The following is a 14,912-nucleotide window of genomic DNA, read 5'->3' as shown; positions in this document are numbered from 1 at the left end:
CTGTAATTTAAGGATGCAAACTGCAGATTAGACAGTGTATGATCCTATTAGTTTGTTTCTATGTGTGCAGACTTTAAAAAGCATTAATTGCTACAGTGGTACATTATATATAAAATATAACCTTGTTCATAGATCAGTGCATCTCATCTAAAATGTTCCATTTGTTGTCTTTCTATCAGTTTTCAACTTCTTATAAAAATGTATTAGTCATTGCTAGTCATTTTAAGACATCACTCTGATTGGCTGTCTTTCCTGTCGGTCTCCCAGCACCCTTTTGTGTCGCAGCCCCTCAGCAGGACGCTGGCAATTGAGCTGCTGGACAAAGCCAACAACCCCGACCACAGCACCTACAACGACTTTGACGATGACGACCCTGAACCTGAGGTAACCTTTGACCTTCTGTTGAGGTTTTGCTTTAAAAAAAAAATGTCATGTCATCAAGCTTGCAGGCAGGTCATCAGAGAAATGATTATGTTTTGCTGGATCTTGCTTCTTTTCCTTCCCTTCAAATGGTGTCCTTCTGTCTCCTCATTTGTTCTTCTGTCATTAAATTCCTCCGCCATCCACTGCCATTCACCCTCACTCTCCTCAGCCGCAGTCCCTCCTCTCCGTGGCACATGTGACTCATCTTTCTGCTCTTTGTCCCCCTACTCCCTCTTTCCTCTCCCTCTTTTTCTTTTACTCTGTGCGCTGCTTCTTCCACCTCTCTTCTCCTGTTTGTTTCTCATTTCACTCTTCATGGCTTTTATCTTCTGTTTCCTTCTGCTTCCTTCTCCTCCTTCCCTTCTTCCTCTTTCTTCCTCTCTTCCTCCTTGTAGCACTTCTCCTTTCTCCTTACTTTTCTCTTCTCCTTCTTTCTCCCTCTGTTTTTTTCCCCTGTCCTCTTGTCTCCATTCCCTGTCCTCAACCTCCTCCTCAGTTTAAGTACAGGGGTCATTTCCTACCCATAAGCCCCGGTGCTCGACGTGCACCCCGTTTTGCGGCCCGTAGGAAGGTACCAGCGTGGGCTGCGGTGTCTGCAGTGATTTCATTCTAACACAAACCAGCCTGTCAGTTGTGTTTTTACGTGGAGGAGGACGACCACAGAACTGAATGAACTGAAAGTGGTTTCCATTCAACTGAGCGTCTACTGGTGTTGTCATGGAAACTGACATTGGCATGTGAGGTTCAGACCGTTGATGGATTGCCGTGGTGATGGTGTAATTAGTTCAACATACCAGTGAGCACTTGTATTTAACGTTCATGCCTTTCTGTTGACATGCACATCAGCTGGTGGGGTTGTTGTTATAGAATCATACAATCACAAATTTAGTTTCCTCAATTAATAATAATGAAATATTGTTAGTTACAGCAGCAATAATTAGTCAATTAATTGATTAGTTGATTAATTAGTAACTACTTTTGTAATAAAATAATAATTTAAATTATTTTTTTAAGCAAAAAATGTCAAATATTTGTGATTTCTAGCTTCTCACATGTGAGGATTTTATGCTTTTCTTTGTCACACATGAGAGTAAACTGAATATTTTTGGGTTTTGGACTGTTACTCAGACAAAACAACATATTTCAAGACGTCAGCTCAGTCTGTGGGAGTTATAACAGGCATTTTTAACTATTATCTCTCTTTTTATATACAAAACTATTAGTCAAAAATAGTCTGCAGATTAATCGATAATGCAGCGCTGTTGTCACTTCTGAAAAATTTCTTGACATGTCTTCAAAGATTAAAAGTCATGAGGTTGATAGAAAGTTACAGATGTGCAGAAAAATCATCATATTTTGTTCATAAACTAATTAAAACATCTTCACAACACAGCAGATATGATTTTTGCCAAAACTGTATAGGCCTTTATCTGCATAAATAAAACTAAACAGACAAGGTTTAGGCATTATGTTATTATAGCTACAGTAGCTTTTAGTGTTTTTACTGCTATTTATTAAAATTATAATAAATACTCCAACTTTACAAACTGACTACACTTTCATTAAACAACTGTGCTTACTTCCATGACAACATTATTTAGATTCTTTGGCAACCATATTGACTATACCCCAGAAGATCAATAAGTAACATCACTATAGATCAGCCCAGTTCATTCTAATTCTGTGGCAGCAATTTGGCGATGCAGAAATGTCCAGGTTCATAAAGATGGTTTCCAAAGTCTGACAGTATCGTACTCATACTCATCACACTTATCGTAATGCAAACAGTGTTGACATTGTGGTTTGTTTCTGTCCACAAGAGTGGGTTTTCTGAATTAAAACAAATCACAAGCCTCAATTTTAGGGACCTTGAGGTTCAGGAAACTAGTGGAAATCAGTAATACAGTGAGTCTCGTCAAGCTGTCTGAGCAGTTTAAAATAGTTTTGGTTTTTTTCTCTGGTTAAAAGATCGAAGCCTTGTCTGCTCCGGTGGTTTGGAAACACAGGCTACAGGATGCATTATGAAAAGATTGGGGATGATGGAAGCCATCTTCATCTACCTTTGCCTTTACAGTTACTAACCATGATTTGTGTGTTATGAGAATGGACTTTTTTACAACTGTAAGAGATGGTTTTAAATTGACAAACTTGTTGGTTGCTCCCAGCTACAAATGTGGCTTTTATATATGCATCTTTTTATAGTCTTGGTTTGTCTTTTTGTGGTCGCTTTACAGGCATGGTTTGAGGCTGCTGTGTTTTGAGTTTACATTTTAAGATTAAATTCTCAAGACATAAAGTAGAGTTTGACTTCTTTTGAAACACTGTATGTCTTTTTTTTTTTTTTTTTTTTTTTGACCAGTTGTACTGTAAGAAATAAACACATTGATCATGAAACAATCCGTTATTTCTAAAGGGAAACCAATAACTGGCATCATATACTGTAGGTGACTCAGAGTATTTTATTGGACAACCCATTAACACAGCCTGGGTTAAGGCCTGCAGGTCAGTGGATTGAGTGATGCTGATGTCAGCTATTTGCCTCTATATTAAAATAGATGGGATCAAAGTCTAATAATAATGTACAATACACATTGTACAGAGGATAACACAAGTGTAACATTGATGACGTTGCCTGGGAAGGATTGTGTTTTCCGTCGACTGTGTTGCTAGGTTTTGGTTGTCTGGTTGCAGAGTGCGGTTGGCTGTTTTGCTGTGTCATCAAATCCTACCCACAGGAAATAGCAGAGGGATTAAGTTTTTTTTGGTTTTTTTAAACCTATTGTAATCTTCTCAAGTACAATGTAAATTACAACACTATGTGTATTCTTTAAACAGCTACTTGACTGTGTGTGTGTGTGTGTGTGTCTCTGTCTCTTTCCTGATAGTCTCCGGTCTCTGTTCCTCATCGTATTCGTTCCACCAGCAGGAGCACTAGGGAAGGAAAGACGCTGTCTGAGATAAACTGTGAGTGAATACACAAGGTCAACATGAAAAAATTGAACTTTTTTTTTTTTTTGTTTAGTGACCCACACTCTCTGTATTTCCCTCATTTTCTGTCTTCACTTCTGACTCTGTCTTGATTTTCTCTTTCTCAGTTGGTCAGGTGAAGTTTGATCCTCCATTGAGAAAGGAGACAGAACCACATCATGAGCCGGTGAGTTATTACCTGTGTCGTGTTTCTATGAGTGTGTGTCTGTGAGAGAGATTATACTGTATGGTTTGTGTGGTTGTCACTTCACCACTACCAGCATGGCTGATCCTCACCTAATCACAGGAAGCACCCTGACCAACCCATGTTGTCGTCAGTCTGTGGTGAACCGAACGTGAAGCCCATCTACGTAGTTCACTCTGGCAGATACAGAACTGAGGCATTTTCATTAGGGACGTTCTCATCTATCCTGATTATGTCATCTATGGTTCAAAGATCTTTTATTCCTTAGAGAAGAAATCAGATTACTGACCAACTACAGTCAAATGTGGACTTTAAAAGAAGGTTGCAGTGGTGTACATTAATGTGTTTGTGTTGAATTTTCAACCATGTGATTTTTTTTTATTTTTTTTCCCCCAGTAATCTGATTTGTTGTGTGCACAAAATGTTGAGATTGTGGATACAAGCAGACAAAATTAGTTTTCTTTGCAGTATCTGGGCTCAACCGACAAGGATAAAAAGAGGAGCTTAGATGCCCAGAGGGAGCTCAGAGTAGAGCCACTGCTCCTTTGCATTGAAAGGATCCAGTTTAGGTGGCACAGGCATCTGATCAGGGCGCTTTCCTGTGGAGGAATTCTGGCCGGCACGGAGCAGACCCCGGTACAGACCTAGAATATGCTGGAGGAATCATATGTCCCACCTCTCCTGTGAACCGTGAAGCGTAACAAATAACAGGTTTCTTGCCATAATGTCTCCTTACTTACAGGCAAGGATGGACACGTATCTAACAGGATTCACTCACTAAGGTCCTCAGCAGATAGATAGAATCTGTTTCACTGTGAAAGAAGTGGTTGCTAGTGGATAGATGGGATGGTGCAGGGTTCATGCACAATGTAAAGTCCTCCCTTCCCTCACAGCCTCCCACTTTTTCTGTCCTTTTTTGCACTTGCACCTTTTCCACAAACTCCCTTTTGTATTCCTCCTCCCCTCAAGTCCACTGAGAAAATCAAGTCAAATCCCCACACCAACTTCTCACCTCTGTCCAGTGACTGTATGTAGAGATGGAGGACATGTCTCCACTTCCTCCCACTGTACAAAAATGAAGCCAAAATATTCCAATGGAGCTGCAGTATTGAGATCCAGCCCATACACAGTCAAAACGCATCAGTTTTATAGCATCAAATAACTAATTAAAACCAAACTTATCAGAGAAATTAACACTTGAACACACAGCAGGGTGATAAGAACTACCTAAATGACAGAAACCAGCCAAACCATTTGGAAAAATGTATTTGACATGTACTTTTATGTTATTTTATTCTATTTAGTTTGGCCCACGTCCCCTCCCTGGGGAGGGGGCGGAGTTCACGACCTATAGTACAGCCAGTCGCTATGGATACAAGATGTTTTGGCTTCACTTTTGGGGAGCTGTCATGTTGTCCATCTTTATATACAGTCACTGCCTCTGTCCCTCCATCTATTTAATGCTCAGAAACAAAGTCACCAGCGTAGGTCTTTGTGACATTCAACGACATTCATCTCTTTTTCCTTCAGTTTCCACCATGTCCTCAAAAGTAATCTCATAACGCGGGGTCTCTCTCCATCTTGCTGACTAGTTTGGTTTTTAGCTCTTTAAGATCCGTCCATTCAGGATTACAGTGCTATGTGTAGCATTTTAAAATCAATAAATCATTACTACATTAATCCTCTAAACGTTTATCAAAAGGATCAGCAACAGCCTTTTGTTCAAATGGGACTCAAATGCGGAGAGTGCAAGGAGCGAATGGCTGGATTAACTTTCAGCATGTTTAACTTGTTGTGTAATACTAAACAAAAAACAAACCCATAGCAACACTAAGAATCATGGATTAAGGTACCTTGTAGTCTTAGTTGAAAGAAATACTACCAAGTATACAACTGGCACAAGACGGAGGCTAGTAATTCTCTGACATAGCTCCTATGATAAGATATTGATTTAATTTATTAATTTTGATAATTTTTAACCCCCACCTGCCCCGATCTGCCCCAGTTTACTTGCAGATCCATCCATGTCTTGTTTGATCTGTCTCCCATCCGTCCCCTCTTCACGTCAGATTCATATTCCAGTATCCACCACCTCCTCTGTCTTCATCCATTGACGTCATAGCCCATTTTGGCCTTCATCCATTTTTCATCAGTCCTCCTCTCTCTTGCAACCATGCCTCTATTCCTCCCCCTTTCCCCCCCTCCATCAGTCCAGGTTAATGTATTAACTGAGGTCTCTCTCGCTCTGTCTTGCTGACCAGTGTGATTCTGAGCCCTATCTGGACTGTGTTGAGGAGCTCTACTATACCGCGAGATCTAATCTGGTAGTACTCTTTCTATCTGTCTCTCTCTCTCTCTCTTTCTACCTCTCCCGCTCTTCACCTACATGGGCCTTTTTTTCTTTTTTATTTTCAATCAACTTTCTTTTTTATACCTCCATTGTACTCTCTCCATACTTTTCTGTTTATTCTTAATATTTTCTGAAGAACAAGTACTTGTCCTTGTTTTGGCTCTCTCACTCTCCAAGCCCCTGCTGTCTCTCTCTCTCTCTCTTTTTTTTTTTTTTTTTTTTTTTCCATTTTCCAGACTGCTGACTGCTTTGGCTGCTCGGTGTCCAACATGTATTTTTGTTCATTTTCACATATTTGTTCCATCTATTCTGGTCCATCCATCTGTTACTGTTCATTTCGTTTTTCTTTTTCCAGCCTTGGCTTTCGCCTCACTAACTGGTGTTGTAGTTGTCATGGTGATAAGAGTCCTTAGTGATTGTTGTTGTTGTCGTACTTCCTGTTTTCAGATATACATACAATACACACAAACATTACATTGAATCACACACAAATCGTAAATCTTGCTGGGTGTTTTTTTTCTGAAATAAGACATGTGTGTGAAACTAGCACACATAAACAGACACACACGCAGAAGAAGGTTGGAGGTCAGTGATGCAGTGCCTTGACACTCAGTGACACTTAGTTATAGCCTTTTAGAAACACTCACACTCAGACTTTCAGTTTTTGCTGTACCTGATATTTGTTTGACATATCTCTTGATCTTTCTCTCTACAGAAGAGTGTGTGTGTGTGTGTGTCTCTTCCGTACACTTCTGCTTACACGTTCTCTAACCTCTTGCGTCCTGTAGTCGACCAGAGCACTGAGGCCTTTTTTTTTTAGTGTGGGTGTGCAACTGTATGTTTGTGTGTATCTGTTTGTTTGCAGTATGCGTGTTTCCCTCTGCACGCTTGTTGCATTATGTCATTATCTTTTCATGACACAATGCTGCATTCACGTTGTGGCTGTATGTACTGTTTGTTTGAGTCAGACAACAGCGCCGAACAACCTGCACACTAATCAACAGCAACCATATTTTTTAGTGCGTTCAGGTTTAGAAACAACACTTTTCTGACATCCCTTACTTCACATTGATGAATTTTTTTTAATTGTCTAAAACAGTGGGTCAAGGCCCGACTAGGGGTCTCAAGATATATACACAGGGGCCATTGAACAACAATTTTTCAGTCATAGCTTAGCAACCATAACCAGGTACAGCAGGCCAGTCCAGCTCTGGGTCTCACCACATGCTGTAGCAATGTGAATGGGCCAAGTGGGTAGATTAAAATTAAAAAAAAACATTAAAAAAGCTATGTTCACACCTAACTCATCCATTGTGTAGTAGACTCCTTGTAGCTTAATTAGCTTGCTAGCTATTGCTGACAACACTTGCCTGCTATAATTGTAATTTCAGCCAGCATTTTTTTTTTCTATTTTCTTATGTTTACTTTAATGGTTTCCCCTTTTACTTTTTTCTTTCCTTCTTTCTATTGGGGCCCAGAGTTGAAACTTTCTGGTTGAACTGGCCACAGTTCAGTCCACACAAAGCCCATAACTTGGTTTGAAAGCAATTTTTTAGATATAGAAAAACTGAGCAGGATTACTGCAGGTATCTACATTAGTCAACCTGCTCTTTTAAACTCCTTCTGAAGAGGATGCAGTAGGAATTCTGCAGTTGCTTTACTCTGTTAGAGTCCAGAAAAATCTTCCTGTGAGAGAAAGAGACACTGCTAATTTTGTTTAGGCTAAATTATTCAGTTGCCTATCTTGCATCTTTAATTGAATTTTACAGTTTTAATTATATGAGCAAATCTATATTCATCAAACATCCTCTTTATCAAAACTATGACGACAAAAGGGAATTGCTGTTGTTACAAACATGTTTATGATTAACAAAAATGATTAGGCCACAATGTGAACTCAGCAGAGTCAAATCTATACACATACAGTCAGCCGTGTGCTCACTGTACACATCTGTGTGGTTATGAGCTCCACTTGCGGTGAAATGGCTGCTTTATGGGGAGGGTCTTATTTCTAGCAGGCTGTTTAACAGTCACTGCGGCTGCTACAGTAGCAGCCCCTGCAGTGGTTTTGGCACTTGAACAGGGTTTCAGTTGTGGTCACTAGTTGTGGTTTATTTAGCCACAAGGTCCAGAGCTTCAGCCCTGTTTGTGCACCTGGAGAAATCAGATACATAGCATCCTTTTAAATGAGCCAGTTGTGAAATATCATGTCACAGTAGTAATGTCATTCGTCTGTCTTGTAGGACCTACAGTTGGAGTATGGGCATGATTCACCAAGTCTACTGGGAGGAAACAAGTGAGTCTCACTTTCACGTTCTGGCTCTCTCGTCATGTTCCTTTCTTTCTCTTTTTTTGTCATTTTTTTCCCTCCTTGGCTTGAATTTTCTCCTATTCTTTCATCAACAGTTGCAGCTTGTTCTAGTATATATTTTTTCATTATTATTATTATTATTATTATTATTATTATTATTATTATTATTATTAAGCGCCTAGATTGAGGAAAGTTGTGGAGAGCCAGAATGTGAGATAGGGAGATATTTCATGTTGTAGGCTTGATGATTTATTCATAATTGTACTTTGAGGATGTTGAAGCTGTGTGTTTGTCTGAGCCTTCTGCTGACAAGAGTGCTTTGTAAGCAGAAGGCTCAGGTTCAGATCAGGGCAGCAGAATGTCCTCCAGAGTCAAGAAGATTTCTAAAGCATGTAGACTTTCACTCTCAGCAAATAAATTCTTAATTTAGGTTTTATTTTTTTCTTTCTCTCATCTCTTTCTGCACTTTTCTCTTCATCAAACAGGAGTCTTCTCAAATCTGTGGAGGAGGAGCTTCAGCAGAGGTAAGTCAGACCCCTCCCGCATCCTGGTTGACCCAGGGTGCCTTGATTTGCTGGTCTTCTAACCACGCCCACCCATCAGCCAATCATTGTTAACGGCAAGACTAATTGGGCCAATCACACGCAACTAACGCTGCTGTAATGCCTTCAGGATGTCATGGCTCTCAGCAGTTTGGACTCTCGTGGGTTTTTATTTTCCCTCTGCGGCTTGCTTCACGCTTTGATGTCATCAGGAAAAGGCTGTGCTTTATAGGAGCTTCCTGCAGAGCATGGCTTACACACACACTCTCTCTCACACTCTCATGTGCATTCACCTACACACACACACACACGCACGTTTATGCAGTTTCTTAGCCAAAGCTACAGTCAGTGTCCTTATCAATTACACTGGCAAGTCAGTGGAGAAATTCTTCATATTTGCCCCAAAGACAATGATGATCATTTTTTGTGCTTTGCTATTTTCTATGATCTGTTACGACAAATGTGTTTCATTGAATTCTCTGGTCTGCACTATAACAAAGATTAAAGCGAGTTTTCACATCTGTGGACAAAGCAGACAAAGTTGTCTTGTAAACATTCCCTTTAGTCATTAAAGCCTAAATTTGAACAAGTCCCCATTGTTTAAAAGGCAGATCTGTTGGATCAATGTTTGACTGACTTGATCAAAATAATTTTAAATTAGAAGTTATATTGAAAGTATTATATTTTGTAAGCCAGTTTGGCTACACACCTAAAATGTAGTCTCTCTTGCTTAGTCGCTCCCGGTGATTCTCCAGTGGTAATATTAGTGCCAGGCAGTGGTTTACAGGCCTGTAGTAGATTCAGTTCTTGATGGATGGTGGATGTTATTATACAGTACCACTCAACATGTGGCAGAATGTTACGACAGGAATCTAACAAGTAGATAAAAGTGGCTGTTTCCTGCTTATCTGTGACAGACATTTATTCTGAAGTGGTAAGCCCAACCCCTCTGGTATTACCAAGGAAGATGGAGAGACTGTTAACAATTATTTCCAAAGGCTTTTAGACAGCGGTCTGATAGTTAAATACCCAACTTTGACTTTTTCTAGTTTCCTATGTAGTCACAGCTTATTCGTTTAATTAACTGTATCTAAATACAAGACAAAGGTTAGTATACTGTATGTTGCATGGGCTTAAAGGTTCTGTTTGATGGGATAAATTCACAGGATATCTCAATGGAGTCAGCTCAGTCTGTAGGTTTTCATAAATTTAACATTCTGGAAAAATAAATCTGTTTCCAAAGAAAGACAGTACAGGCTTTGTTATCGTTTAAAGGTGTTCAAAAATAGACCAGGTCGTGACTGGCTCAACAAATAAAATCTAATAAAGCTAATAAAGGATGGGTTTAAAAAACTTTTCATACTCACCATCTGCTCAGTGTTTTATTCACTGATTAATTCCACATGCTTCTACTTTGCTGTTCTTTTGTTCAGTGTAAAGACACTGTCAATGAAACATCACTTCCTGTACAGATTTTCACATTAAAAGCCTTGATGATAGACTTTTGCTGTGACATATCTGCAGGTGTTAAATGTGATTGACACTGTTCAAAGGTACTGCAAAATACATTCAACTGCTGTTAAGTAGAAGAAGAAGAGCAGTGTTTCTGTAAAACAGAGGGAGATGCAGAGTGGTGATCATGAATTGACCTCTCAAAAATCAATCAATAATCTCAATGTTGAGTTTGCATTAACAGCAAACTGCATCAAAAGCAAATGAGACAACAGGGAGACGCTAAAATAGTCAGGTTTTCTCTGATCTGAGCCAGTTTCAAAGAATGGACTGTTTCTCTGTGTAGTTGATATGAATAAAGCATATGAATTGCAGTTGAGTTGAATTGACTGATTAGAGGTGAAGTCTGCTGTGGAGGGGTGTGTAGATCTGTAAGGACTGTATAGGTTTAAACAGTACAGCTGAGTCTGGAAGTAATCAGCAGCATATTGTGGCTAAATTCCCTCTTGTGGTTCGGTTCTGAAGGAAATCAATTGGTTTGTTGTTTTTATTGCCCTCAGTGTGAACATGGGGCTCTGCTTTCTGTTTGGATCTGTTCAGTCCTTTCAGATCTGGGTTCAGGGGTTAGAGGTAGTTTGTGGACCAAGCTTCACTCAGCTCTCCCTCCCCTTTCCCTTCTTCCCCCAATCCTCTTCCACCTCCTCCTCCTTTTCCTCCTCATCCTGTTGTCATCTCTTGTCTCCTTTGCTTGTCCCCTTTCTCCCTTAATCTCTCCCCTCCTATGCTCTCCCTACTTCCAACCTCTGTTTCTTACTCTCTTCTTCCCCTTCTTCCACCCCTCCCTTGCCCCTTCCTTCCCACTCCTATCTTCACCTCCTCTCCCAGGGGCCATGTGGCACACTTAGGGGATGATGAGGATGAGGATGATGATGGTGCAGATGATGATGAAACTCACACTCAGTAAGTTGTCTCCCAGTCTTAGAACTGGAAGCCTCTCCCTCCCTGTCTCCCCATCTCTCTTTCTTTCTCCACACATCCCTCCCTCTGTTCAAAGAGGAAAGGAGGAGGATGAGGAGTAGGACAAGGAGCTCATCTTCCTGTCTTTGCCACAGTTTCATCCATGCATTTCTATGCAGCACACCCCACCATCATGCCACATATGCCACCTGTGTTTGTGTGTGTTTACAGCCTGTGTGTTTTCCATGCTGTTACTACTTGTGTGAAGTTTAATAACTACTAACAGTAACCCTAACCCAAAAAAACTCACCTAGTGGCTGTTGATATAGAAAGTTTTTATCTACATTTTACCTCCATAAATATACAGGCACAGGGACTGACAGGAAAATGTAGGACTAAAACCACATAAATTGAACATTGTGTAATTGTAAATCCATCTACATTCAAATTCTGGTGAATTTTATCATTTAAGTTTCCTCAATTCTTAGGTTTGATTCTTGTGAGGCACAAAAGAAGAGGTCTGGGTTTAGTTTTGGTGTTCTGATCCTCATGACCTTGAGATCTTATTTGCTGTTGTCTTGTTTTGTTCTCCACTTGCGCCACCATCTGTGTGCCTCCTTGCTGTGTGTGTGTGTGTGTGTGTGTGTGTGTGTGTGTGTGTGCGCACGCGCGCTCACGCTGCCTTCTGTCGTCTCCTGCCTTTATAAAACTGTATATTTGGCGTCCGGCCTCGTCCGTCATTGTGTAAAAGCCAAATGTCTGCGGAGGACCGGAGCGTTCCTTCTACACAGACATTTTCCACAGAAGGCCCTTAAGTATTTTATGTTTCAGGCTTTTTTGCTGATGGTCACATCCAGAACACACAGTACACTGATTACAAAAATAGAAAGAACCTGAATTCTTTCCTGAATTGACTTAAACCAATTTTAGTGTAGAGTGCAAAGCAACAGCTTGCAGCTATTTACATGTTGAAAAAATGTTTTATTGCTTAAATCTCTTGTGACATCAGAAAAAAAGGAGTCTAAGAGGACATCTAAATTTCTGCTCAGGTGCACCCACCTCAGAAACATCACCTCCAGATTATAGGCCTAGGCATTTATCTTTTAGCCCAAGCTAACCATGCTGGCTAGGTATGTGCTGTTTCTGAGTACTAAGTTAACGAAAACAAAAATCCATTAACTCAGTTCTGTAGCTTGTTGTCAGAAGTTTTTTGATTTCCTTTTGATAAATCCTGAACAAGCATAAAGAAAAAGACAAGTTCTCCATTGTATCTGCTGGATCAGTCAATGTGCTGTGGAGAGAGCTGTGTTTCAAATCCTCTCGCTACCTGCCCCAATGTCTGCACCAACAGATGTTTTCTTAGCGCCCTCACAAGCTCAACTGATGGAGGGTCTTTGCCGTTTTCGTCCCACCACCATTCCTCATCGTCCAATACAGCTTTTGTCCGTCACTGTTTAGTTCATTGGGGGTGGGGGGGGGGGACTATATGTTTGTTGACCATCATTCAGCTAAATCACTGTGACTCATTTTTATTGGTGTCTTTGTACTTCACTGTGATTGGCTCCCAGCCTCTCTGTTCTCCGATTGGCTCATCGTCTGTCAGTCATTAACATGTTTCTCTTTAAATCTGCAGTCTGAAGTCTCTGCGAATACAGTGCTGGTCTGCATTCAAAAGTAGATTGTTAGGCTTTAACAGATCTTTTGAATCAAATGAGAAACAAGCGTAAACAAAAACACAAAAAATGTTTTATACTTTTGCTAAATATTGTTTTTCACAAATGGATAGAAATAAGTATAATTAAGAGAACATGTTGAACATGAAGTGTTAGAAATTTCTGTAGTAATTTCAGTGACACTGGTTCTATCATGTTATCACTTGCTCAGTATCAGTGCTACTGTTCTCAGAGACTTCACAAAGGTTTTATCTCTAGTTTCTCATAATGATCTCTGGTGTCTCAGTGTCAGTTTGTATGCAGTGGTTAACCTTTTACAGTCGTTATCTTGTATCTGTTGTAGTGTTAGAAAATGTCAGGCTGTGGTTATACTTGTCATTTCACAGTTCTTTGTGACTTCATCTGGTCTGGATGCACAAAAACATGAACAAACACTGAACAAATTTTAAAACTAAATTAAATAAGTGTGTGATCAGTGTGATTGTGCTTCTTCTGTGTGGGTGTGATCCCACAGTTCACCAGTGTAAAGAAACTGGCAGTATGATTTTTAAACCTCTATAGGTATAAGTATGATTTTTAGAATTGGTATGAATACTATAATATATGATTTCATCAAAACTGTCTCCTGAGGATCAAAGAAAAATGGCTTTAAAATGGCAAGTGAAACCAGAGCCTCAGTTGTGTTGTTTCGACATATGTCTGTATTGTTCCCATTACAACTCCTTTTTGTAATAAACAGCAGTTTCCAGTTTATTTTATGTGTGAGTGTTTCATCAAGCAGAGTCTCAAATCCTGTGTCTTCTCATTCTTCAGTAAATCAAGCACTATCATGAGGCCAAAGGTCCCACCCCCACTGCCCCCCAAGGTAAGAACAACTGAATGGCTCCCTTTAGTGTTGTTTTGTAACATGGTTGTCTGGACTTTTGTTTAATGTCACTGAAAATGTGAGAAGCATGGTGCCACAAACTAGTTTTTTTTTTTTTTTTTTTTGTTTTGCTTTGAATTTTGAGGGGTTTTGCTCCCTAACTCTTGGTCTTCATCTGTGTTTCTTCTCAGCCCAAGTCCATCTGCTCGTCCCAGCAGCAGCAGCAACAGCAAAAACAAGACGACAGCCAATCACACAGCGAGGACGACGGCGGAGGGGGAGGGACCATCAAACGCTGTCCAGTCCCAGAGACGCCGAGCCCAGCCAGGCCCGCCTCCAACGTCCCCCCGCGGCCCCCGCCCCCGAAGCTGCCACCCCACCGCCGCAGTAGCCTAGGTAACGAGAGCCCGAAGCGTACGGACGTCGAAAACTCTGCCCCAGAGGATGATGGGAGCTTTAGGCATTTCTGGGAGTGGCTCCACACGCCTCACACAGAGGAGGAGCTGGAGGAGGCGTGGGAGGTGCTGAAGGAGGTGAAAGAGGAGCAGGAAAAAGAGGAAAAGGAAGAGAGTAAGAGCAGCCAATTGGTAGATTGGTCATGTCCGCAGACCCTGTCGCCCCCTTCGATTGGTTGTGTGGTCTCCCATTAGTCAGTCCTCGTAGTCTGGTTGATTTATTTGTTCCATGAGTTCATTAATAATAGTGCTTTTTAACTTTTTTTGTTTGTAGTTCCTTCCGTCCATCAGCCTCTGCTCAATATGATTGTTTGTCATCTTTTGTGAAGTCTGATTGGTTCTTCAATCCAATCAGTCAACAGCTACTAGTCTGCTACCACTTCCCCTCACTTCCTAGGAGGAAGAAGGAAGAGGAGAAAACATCGTCCTGGCTGATCAGAACTCGGGCAACAGTATATACTCTTACGATGGTGCACACGTGAATGAATTCAGAGCTAAATTACACACACTTTATGTCCCTGCTAGTGTTTCTCTCTTGAAAGTCTTAGTGATATCAGCTCAGTGTTGATTCTTTAGCAAAAGATTCTCTGCAGCTCACATTCTGCCCACTATTTGATTTAGTTTGATTCAATTTGGTCTTTCCTGTTCCTATTAGCAGCCTTACTAATGGAAACAATCAAGCACAAGAATTGCATTAAGGCCCCCAGTTCAA

General features: G+C 40.6%; 1 protein-coding gene across 11 annotated transcripts in view; it reads left to right on the top strand.

Moving 5' to 3' along the window:
* The window catches only part of LOC139622624 (mitogen-activated protein kinase kinase kinase kinase 3-like), a 41,766-nt gene that overhangs the window by 15,770 nt on the left and 11,084 nt on the right, over positions 1 to 14,912 (top strand). For 4 of the 11 annotated variants that reach the window (XR_011691347.1, XM_071480029.1, XM_071480030.1 and 1 more), the window contains exons 12-20: positions 268 to 384; positions 3,309 to 3,387; positions 3,519 to 3,577; positions 5,857 to 5,919; positions 8,189 to 8,241; positions 8,742 to 8,780; positions 11,136 to 11,210; positions 13,694 to 13,745; positions 13,937 to 14,315. Coding sequence is in view for 10 of the 11 variants with exons in the window: in XM_071480029.1 (XP_071336130.1) it covers positions 268 to 384; positions 3,309 to 3,387; positions 3,519 to 3,577; positions 5,857 to 5,919; positions 8,189 to 8,241; positions 8,742 to 8,780; positions 11,136 to 11,210; positions 13,694 to 13,745; positions 13,937 to 14,315 (916 nt within the window). In the remaining variant the exon portion in view is untranslated. The remainder of the gene's footprint in view (positions 1 to 267; positions 385 to 3,308; positions 3,388 to 3,518; positions 3,578 to 5,856; positions 5,920 to 8,188; positions 8,242 to 8,741; positions 8,781 to 11,135; positions 11,211 to 13,693; positions 13,746 to 13,936; positions 14,316 to 14,912) is intronic. The other 7 variants (XM_071480035.1, XM_071480036.1, XM_071480034.1 and 4 more) reach the window with 5 other exon arrangements.

The sequence above is a fragment of the Trachinotus anak genome, unplaced genomic scaffold (assembly GCF_046630095.1).
Source record: "Trachinotus anak isolate AG129_WGS33_773 ecotype Australia unplaced genomic scaffold, CSIRO_AGI_Tana_v1 ptg000007l, whole genome shotgun sequence".
Classification (NCBI taxonomy): domain Eukaryota; kingdom Metazoa; phylum Chordata; class Actinopteri; order Carangiformes; family Carangidae; genus Trachinotus; species Trachinotus anak.
The sequence above is the reverse complement of the archived record's forward strand: the minus strand, read 5'-3'. Positions and strand labels throughout refer to the sequence as shown.